Source organism: Priapulus caudatus, unplaced genomic scaffold (assembly GCF_000485595.1).
Source record: "Priapulus caudatus unplaced genomic scaffold, Priapulus_caudatus-5.0.1 Scaffold1127, whole genome shotgun sequence".
In the NCBI taxonomy this organism is placed as follows: Eukaryota; Metazoa; Priapulida; class Priapulimorpha; order Priapulimorphida; family Priapulidae; genus Priapulus; species Priapulus caudatus.
The window spans coordinates 10,776-21,242 of record NW_014578188.1 but is presented as its reverse complement, the minus strand read 5'-3'; the positions used below and the strand labels follow the sequence as shown (position 1 = coordinate 21,242).

General features: G+C 43.5%; 1 protein-coding gene across 1 annotated transcript in view; it reads right to left on the bottom strand.

The window, feature by feature from the left end:
• Nucleotides 1-10,083, bottom strand: part of LOC106815489 (coagulation factor IX-like) — a 12,968-nt gene extending 2,885 nt beyond the window's left edge. Inside the window, exon 1 of the mRNA XM_014819952.1 lies at nt 9,984-10,083. Coding sequence (XP_014675438.1) covers nt 9,984-10,057 — 74 coding nt within the window. The 5' untranslated portion in view covers nt 10,058-10,083. The remainder of the gene's footprint in view (nt 1-9,983) is intronic.
• Between the last annotated feature and the right edge of the window lie 384 nt (nt 10,084-10,467).

Genomic DNA, 10,467 nt, shown 5'->3' with positions numbered 1-10,467 from the left:
AAGGTGTGTCGTTCTTGGTGTGGGTGTGGTGTGGGTGTGTGGGGTGTGTGTCGTGTGTGTTGCTGTGTTGTTTGTGTGTGTGGTGTGTGTGTGTGTGTTGGTGTGTGTTGAGTGTGTCTGCGCTCGTACCAAATTAACACAACACACAGAGACTCCAATAACTAACAACGCTACACAACGACCTCTAACTACCCTTAGCCCCGCTCGCTGCCCACCCCCCGGACCTCCGCCGTGCTGTAAAGGAACATATAGTGTTCAGAATTTAACATCAAATATTATTTGCATGAGTATATGTGTTTTGTGTTTTGTGTGTGTGTTGTGTCTGTTGTTGTGTGCGTGTGTCGTTTGTGTGTGTGTGTTCTGTGTGTGTGTGTGTTGTGTGTGTGTCATTTATGTTGGGTGTATGTGTGTGTGTGTGTGTGTGTGTGTTTGGTGGGTGTGTTATGTGTGTGGTGTCCCTCCCCCTGATGTGTCGTTGTGTGTGTAGTCCGGCCTGCATTCATGTGCTGGTCTGTTTCGTCGCGTGCGTGCTGTGTGCTGTGTAGTGTAACGTAACAAACCAAAATGATCACGTGAAATACGCATAGTGAATGTGAGATCAACAGTAGTACGAAGAAGCTAAAGAAATATAACAAACAACAAGAATTACCACTCAAATATAAACAAACACAAAAACAACCCCAACCCGGAGAGGCAGCTCAAACAGAGCCAGAATATCTCTCACCCCCCTCCCTAAACTCCCCTTCCCTCCCCACACCCCCCCCTCACACCACCCCACCACTCTTACGCTCTCACCACACCACCACCACTCGCCACCCACACCACACACCACCACCACACACACCCACACCGCAACAACACCCTACACCCCACACATCACACCACACACCCACACACACAACACACACACCACACACACACCCCGCACAGACACACAAACCACACACACACACACACACACACACACACACACAACCACCCACACATACATGCACCCACACACACACACCACACACACACACACACACACACACACAACACACGGACTCCACACACACACCACACACACACACACACACACACAAACACAGCATACTCATGCAAATAATATTTGATGTAAATTCTGACCCTATTTGTTCCTTACAGCACGGCGACTTCCCCGCGCACACGTACTAAGGTAGTCAGAGGGTACGTTTGTCCCGTGTATTATTCGACCTCTGTGTTGTTATAATTGCACGAGCGCACGCACACACTCACACACACACACACACACACACACACACACACACACACACACACACACACACACACACACACACACACACACACACACACCCACACCCAACCCACAACACACACAACTTTAGTTATCTATGACTGTGTGTTATAGAGCATATATTTTGATTATATTTTACAATCGCTACCAGCAATTCCCCGCCGATTTCACTAGTTCTTGACCGTCCACAATGCACCAACCTCATTGTGGCATTCGCGACGCATGCGCACTACCGCGACTTTCCCTTTCAGACATATTTGCTCGTTTTAGAACTTTAGAATCTCCGCTATGGAAGAATTTCATGACACAACCATCTACTCGCCTGTAGCGAGAACACTAACCGTGCATGTCACCACTGGAGCTTTACCTGTCTTATGTAACTTCTTACTTTATTTCTGTTCTTTTGTTCTTCCTCTGTAGACCTAACCTGCAACAACACCGGGAACCAAGACATACGCCGTCGACAACGACGCGAGTTCGTAACGAAACCCCTCGTCCTAGGTATAATATTTTGCTTATACCTATAGAGTGAGACAAAAGTTTGACTTACCTATACTGAGGCAAAACTTTGACTTACCTAAAGTGAGGCAAATATTTGGCTAATATATATATATATATATATTGATAGGGAACTAAGTATGTCGCCGTAAACAAATCCGCTGCTCCAAGCCCGTGTCTAAAGTCGGTAACAATATTAATATTTGCAACTTAAAGCTTTATACTAACAGTTATACAACATTTACAGAACAACAAACAATAAATTATAGTACACGAACCAACGTTTTATTATTATATAGTTTTGTCATATCTCGAAATGAGAGCAAACATGTCGGCTGAAAGAAAGTTAAATTATAGCTGGTTTGAATTTCCGTTAAAGAGATCTGAAAAATGTGTATTGGCAAATTGACGATTCGCACACATATAGGCCTAATACGTAAGGATTTGCTTACTATACAACGACGTTGTTTCATGATTAAAAGTCAAACTCGATTCAAGTCAAGATCTTATTATTTCTGTCATCCGAATTACCACATTGATCATTGAACACATTGAAGGAAAAAGTTTTAATGTTCAATTCGTTATTTAGGTGACCCGGTTATCGTCACAGCATAAGAACTCCACAAATCCTCATGTACACACAGGCAACTATCACTTGCTGGCGGATCCCTCCATCAACCCGTGTCCCGTGACTCACGCGGAAGGCACTGCGTTCAAGGTCGCGCCCTACAAAGCTGCCGTCTGATGGCAACACACACCACCACACAGTGGACAACACACACAAGACGCGAAAGTAATCGCTCATTCAACACCCGTCGGACGCTCCGCCATCTTCGCTAAGCAAGTTTACGATTAACCAGTTTGTGAAGCCCGTCGATCTAGCAACCGTAGAAAAAAAGTCACCGATGGGTCCAAATACGATCGCGAACACGTGATCCGGCGGTAGGTTGCCGATACGCTTCAGTTCCACGGATTCCGGTCGTCTGAAAACAAATCAACACACACTATCGCCGATAGCATTGCTGTTTCTTCCGAGCAGCTGTAGCGCAGGCAAATATTTGCACTGTACGCAACCCTGCTACGCGTGATTCTGGTGGAAACACTTTGGTGCACGAGACCGGGCAAATATCAGCAGGTGGGGTCGTTCCAGTGGCCACGGGCCTTCCGTACAACAGCTCACTACGCGGTTATTGACAACAAAAAGCTGATAAAGAACAGTTTCCAACCACTTACGCTACAACACCGCAAGGAGAACAACACTGTTATTGTCCTGTTTCAGACGTTTGACTGCGTCTGGACAGGCCATCGATCTTATATAGCATACTCAAAAATCTGAGAACACCAACGCCACACACGCCCACGCCCAACGCACACGAAACACAGCTCCAAGTAAACACACACCGGATCGACACAACTCGACGTTAGAAGCTATTTAAAATATCGAAATAACGGTGTTTCACTCAAAAAAACAATTATTTTAAATTTCTATTTTACAGTTAACCTCCGCGCGCCCTCTCTCTCTTCTCTCTGCTCTCTCTCTCGGTTATATTATTATATATATATATATATACTATATATATATATATATTATATTACTACTCATTGGTTACGTATATTTTTATTCGCGCTTGTGTCCTTAGTTATATTGGTCTAGAAACCGTAATGCAATTCCGGTTTAAATAATATCTTATTACTAAACTACCCACCAAATAAAATATTGGAATATTTAACTTAACTTAAACAGCCCCCGCACCACCTCAACCTACCTAACTTAGACTCACCTGACAATAACCACTTTATCACTGACATATGCTGATAATATATATATCGTCGATATAAAAATATTTTCTTTTGTATTACTCTATTTATATTCATAATACGTTTTATCATCTATCTTAATTGAGGTCTCTCACTTACCCATTATTTAAATCACTCATGCCCTTCATTTATTTCGCATACTATTTCCACTTAGGATACACTAGCCTATTCGCTACCCGCGGGTCAACGCCCATATAATGGCCTGTTCTTAAAAATCATTCATCAATTTCAGTTCATACCCTGTGATGCGAAGTTTTAATTTTGACGACACCACGCGCCGCACGTACACAAGCGCAACAAGGATTTCGTCATAGTATATATCAGGTGTCTACCCTATAGTTATCTCTATATAACACTCCCCCCCCCACAGCGCCCTACAACATCCCAAGGGGCAGCCCCCGCTCCCCTAGATTATTGAGCAAACATTCAAACAATCTAAAGGGTCTACAAAAGAAAATGTCAGTAGTCAAATGAAGGCGTACATGTACTCAAAGTCGCCTCAAATCAATCTCCTGGATGCTAGAACATTTTTTTCCCCCCGCTCGGCATGAATTCAATAATTCAACTTCTAATCCACCCGGGTAATAAAGTCCTGTCAAGTGTTCACTAATGACAGAAATCGATGCTGCGGCACTTTTTTTCCCGTATAAAGTTCGCAGATGCACGCGCACAAGCATGCCTCCCGCGATCTCAGAGCGCATAACCCTCCGAGGGTTATTATGCTTACATGTGCACCCTACCATTTGCTCTGTTTTTCTTACTAATGGGTTCTACTCTGGACAGCATCGCATTTTTCAGCCTTGAATAAATAAATCGCTTGCTCGCCCCACAGCTACCTTCGTAGAAATGACTGACATCATTCATTCATTCTTTATCAGTATTAATCTAATATCGAATGAATTAGATAATATTATACATGGGCTACACACTTCCACTATCCACTCGATATCATTTGCAGAGTCACAGCAGTTTGTATTAGTTATGGCTCTGTATTCGCATGCTCCTTCTCTCCAGACCCTATACAGAATATAATCCTCCAGTATATATGACAAACTTTATGATACTTGCTTCACTGCACTCAGCAGGCGGCTAAGTATTCCCTTCCCACTTACCGCCATAATTTCACGTAGCGCGATGACCGCATTCTGTCTGACTGCCGAATTGCCTGAATGAGCAAACTATTATAGAAAACTTAGAATGGATCAGGAGCGTAATCAGAATGTTGTACTAACTGTGGGAATTTTGCCACATATGCATCACTCGGTCAACCGCACGTTTCATACGCCCATTTGAGGGGGCAATTCTACGTGATGAATGTCAACGCCTTGAAACATGAGCCAGTACTGCAGATTACCTACCTAAACAACTCGAACACGGAGCTAGCATTCCTTCATTAGACTTACGTCACAGAGAACACCCTTAATATAGCACGGAGGGACAAGGAAGAAGCGATGGAAATATCTTTGAGCAGACCACACATCCAGGAAACTGTCAAATAGCGGAACAACGCCGAATCATTTCGAATTATCTTCCACACCCCTTTACAGCCCCTTCTAATTAACCTCTGAGCGACGCTGATCTCAAGCTTCCCTCAAATATTATTATCCCTTTACAGCCCCCTCGAATACCACTACCCCCATATACTCCGCCTTAGACTTACCTTTCGAGCGCCGATAATGCGCGTGCCGTTCTACCCTTCAAATACCACTACCTCTTTACACCCCCCCATTACTTTTAAGCTGCGTTGACGCCTCACAGCTCTACCTCCGAATCCACTACCCTCTTTACAACCCCTCCCCCATTCACCTTCACGCTGCCGTTGACGCTCACACCTAACCACTCGAATACCATACCTCTTCACACCCTCTATTACTTCGAGCTGCGTTACGCTCACAGCTCTAACTCTCGAATACCACTCCTCTTTACATCCTCCCCCAATTACCTTCGCGCTGCCGTTTGACGGCTCACAGCCTCTTCCCCCCCTCGAATAACTACCTCTCACACACACCTTCATTACTCGAGCTGCCGTGCCTCACCACTCTACCCTCGAATAACATTCCGCTCTCTTTACACCAGCCCTTAATACATAGTACATGTTAAATCTAATAATATTATTACCTTCGACGCGGCCGCTGATGCGCGTGCGTTGACCTGTGAGCACCGCCGGCCGACCCTGAACATGATGCTCTAGCCATTGCGAGAAGATGCCGACGTCGCGGCGCGTGCTTCTCCGTGCCCGTCCTAGCCACGAGATCTTGTCGCCGCGGATACCTTCGACGTCTGCTGCCGACTACCTGCCCTCGGTGAAGAACGCCGCTCGCTACTGCAGCCTCCGTCTTCGGCGAGCACTCGTCGCCCGCGCAGTTCCGGAAGCTGTCGACGACGCAGACGAGATAAGGTTCGTCTGCAGCATCGTCTCTGACACGTCAGCGGACGACATCTGCTGCTGGCCTCGGCGTGCTGATCTCGCAATCCGCGGTTTCGTCGGCATCGGCCCGGCGTTGCCATCCGCGTCCGCTCAGTGGGCGCGCCGAGCTCGTCGTTCCGCGTGACATGATCATCGCCGTCGCCTCATTCGTCGCTTGTCGTGCCTTGCGTGGATCCGCGGAGATGCTGTTGAACTACTGCTTCTGCGCTGCGATGCGCGCTAACGTGCCTCAGCGCCCGCCGTTCGCCAGTCGCTCACGGAATTTGCAAGCTCGGAGAGATGCCGTAACTGAATTGAGACGAGGTTTTTTACAGTCTGGCAAAATTGCGCCGAATTTTTGTCGTCTCCGAAAAACGCATCGAATCTATTTGATACGAAATAACTTCAGATGAAATTTGCTAAGAAATGGTTAATTCCCGCTCAGCGCCGCAACAGATCCGTGCGTCAATTGTCAAACACAACTATGTGAATCACTGAATACAATCACAACCAATGAATTATCACTATCAGTATATAATGACAGTATCAGAAGATGTAGCTCCAAAAACGGATCCTTGCTCGATTGAAGACCTGTAATAGACAATCGTCCACAGCCTGGTCGGGCTACAGGAGATGTAGTCGGACTATCTCGACTACCCATTTACCACCAAAACTTCGAAGCCAGATTGGTCTCGGTGGATCTCTCCCGCCGTTTATACTACCTTGCTTCCTCGCTGTCTGATACGTGTTAATGAATAACGCTAGAACGTATTCGAAAACCAAGCTTGTCGGCCGACTCACGCTGATTCTGCCACATTGTGTGCGACTGGTACATCATGCACGAAGCGTAACGACAACGAACAGAGCAAGCCTATCGCTTCGCGCTCATCAGGCCTGCAACTCGCTACGTATATCGTCTCCTTTCGTCAATTCACCCGCGTGTTTATACCGTACACCAACACCGTTAGTTCCTACACAGAATCCCTCCGACTTGAAAATCAAACTGCGTTTCATTTCGCGCTTAAATCAATTTATATATCATATATTAATGATGAGAACATTTCATTTATTTACTACCGCACGCACCGTACGCTCTCTCAACCGAAATTGCTAACGAAATATGCAAAGAAAGTAGAAACATACGATGCCCAGTGAACCTTTATATAAAACGTCCGAGTGGTATAGCCGGCCCGTGTGCAGCAAAGCACAGCACAAACTGTCGCTCGTGGATGCATGTTGAGTCGATTAAGAGTGCACCTTATAGAAAACGAAACGATCTTTTCAGAAGATATCAATTATGCGTTGTTGTCGCATGCTATTGCGTCTTTCGTATCTTGACGAGTGTGTGCCGATCGCGCCGAGAGCGATCTTATATACACACGTAATACCCGACCAGTTCGCGATGCGGAACTCCGATCGCAGAAACACGATTCTAATTGCCGCCAATTGAGATTGCAGACTCACATCGCTCCGGTTCCGCTCTGCCCCACCCCCATGTCTCGCGCGTAGCCGTAGTGCTGACTATCATGGTCGCCCATCGTACTTAAAATTCAGCAGCATTCGTGAAGCGGTTGTGGTAAAATACTAAGAGGGAGGGGACCCGTCATATATATATATATATATATAAAGTAAATTTAACCTCAACTCTACTTACAATAGCTTCATTTGACACCAATATCACGCTAGTATGTAACAATGATAAAAACATATCAAATAAGTATCTATATATGGGTGTGTATTATGACGTCATTATTGTTGAATGTGAGTCAGAGATTAATAAATAAATGGTATTTGCATATCATTTTCACATTTATTACGCTATTATTTTATACCTTTATTACCATATATATTGCGCTGTTTAATCAAACGGAACGCGTCTATACTCGCATGTTATGCCATAATAATAAAGGGGCGTGGCATTATTATGACGTCCTCACGTCGCTCAATAAAAGAAAATTAAATTTAAAGATTGTAGTTCAACTACCTACATTAAGAGCTTTCATTTGATACCAATATTGCCATTTATTGTGGTAATTCACAGTAACTGCCTAACTGACACATACATATATGGCGGCCATTTTGAAGAAAGGGTGACACGCCCCTTTAGAGGTCCGATTTTTTTGGGGTCCACCCCTAAATAAGTTTGTAATAGGTCAAAGAGCATATGTGCAAAGTTTGGTACTTTCTTCAAAAAGTGAACACTTTATGTGCTAAGAAGCTGTACTACTAAGACCGAGTTAAACATCTAGCAATCACGTCTCACTCACGTGTAGACACACGTGTATTCGGCGCTATGCTATTCAACTGCGCACGTCCGGTCTTCTCCGAATTCTGCCTTCACAGGTCCGGGTGTGCGTCTACGCAGTAGAATTGACATCCTGTGTGTTGCCTCCTTAGCTAGTCACATATATAATTTTACCATGAATATTTGAAATCAATTACTTTACTAATCTACAAATTAACTGGGCACTGTTACATAATTACTACAGTCAAACCCCGTTAGTAGAAAACTGACGGGCCAAAGAAAAATAATTGTATTAAGCGGGTTTCGTATTAACCACTTCAACATATGTGACCGGTGATAGCGAAATGAGTCACTTGGGGCAGTTTTGACATTTTAGGTTGAATACATATTCAGATACCTGAGATTCATAGCTTTCTATTGTTATATAGATATTGAAAATTGGTTGAAAAATGAATATTTTATGACTATTATAAATCGAGATATCATGCGATTAAAATTTCCTGACAATTGTCTAAAATAAGGGCTGAAAACTAATATCATTCACTGATATTATTAGCCGACACTTCTTATAAATCATTCAATTTAAGCAGGTTTTAATTGAATTAAGACATTTTTGCTTATACCGATTAAAAGCAAACATTGTAGATAATTTTTTTGAAAACAAAATTTCACGAAAATTTAAGAAAAATTTCATTTATTTTTTTAAAAATCGATTGTACAGTAGAATGCTACCGTGCGACTTCCGACTCATTTGGCTATCACGGGTCACATATATTAGCCCCGAATTAACAAAGAAAAAATGATTGATTACAAGGTATTTTATGGATACAAGGTTTTATGGATTTTAAGGTTTTAAGATTACAATTAAGGATTTTAAGGTTTTAAGATTACAAATTAAGGATTACAAAGATTACAAATTACATATATTACGGATTACAAGGATTTAACGGATACACGGATATAACGGATTTAACGGATACACAAATTAAGGATTACAAGGTTTTAAGATTTTATGGATACAAGGTATTTTATATAGGTTTATATGTATAATTAAGAACTTTAGTAGCGTTAAATTGTTCACAAATAGATACAATTACTGCAAAGCCTAAACTCCTCATTCAATTACTACTATTCATTACTACAGTTGCACCCCGTTAGTACGAAACTGACGGGCCAAAGAAAAATAATCGTATTAAGCGGGTTCCGTATATTATATTAGCCTTAATTTGAGAGAAAAACAATGGATTAGAAGGTGTGTACAAAGTGTTTTATATAAAAATGAAAATACCGGGACAGAAAATTTTATGTTAGTAACAGGATCCTTGTATTATTGTCTTCGTATCAAGTCAATATTTTACTAAAAGATTATTATGAATCGGACCGGGATTTAGAGAAATCATCGTAGTCTCATCAGCGTAACGAGCGAATTTCGCGAGTCTCTTTAAGTTCACACACACACACACGCACGCACACACGCACGACAACACACATACAGGCCACCCACACACACCACTGACACACACACTTACACGCACACACGAACAACACATGGCACACACGCCACACCACACACACACACATCACATCACGCAGGCGTGGGTACACACACACACACACACAAACAAACAAACAAACAAACAAGCGCACACACACGCATTAGTTGATGTCTAGGTTACCTACAGCGTGCCACACCCTAGAGGATGTCTCTAACAACCGATGTCTCTAACAACTATACGTACCCACAATCAGCTAACGCAACGGCCAGTAACAGCATGCCAGCGAGCCTTGCCGTCATTTCTACGCAGTAGATCATGATGCCGAGCAAGTATACGTCGCAAATTATTGATATATGTCTCTCTCTCTAGCGTCCGTGCGTCAGTCTAAGTCTTCAATGTAAGCCTGTCTGGCTCCCTACTGCTGTTTTGACCGGGTCGGAATTGTGTGCTTCTACGAACTATAGCTCGACGACGCGCGTCCTGTGAGAATTTCCCCAGAACCTCGGGGCGTTCCACGAACCCACCTGTTCTAATCGCTGCTCTACGTATATAGTGTAGGTCCCTATGTCGTCAAAAACAATTTCGTGTTAAATGCTTGTTAAAAGTGAATTATCACTTGATTCTGCATTGGAGTATGTACTAGATAAAAAAAAATTTGGGTGGCCATTTTTTCGAAACCCCTATCGGTCTGAAAACCGATAAATCCAAGATGGCCGCCACGGAAGTG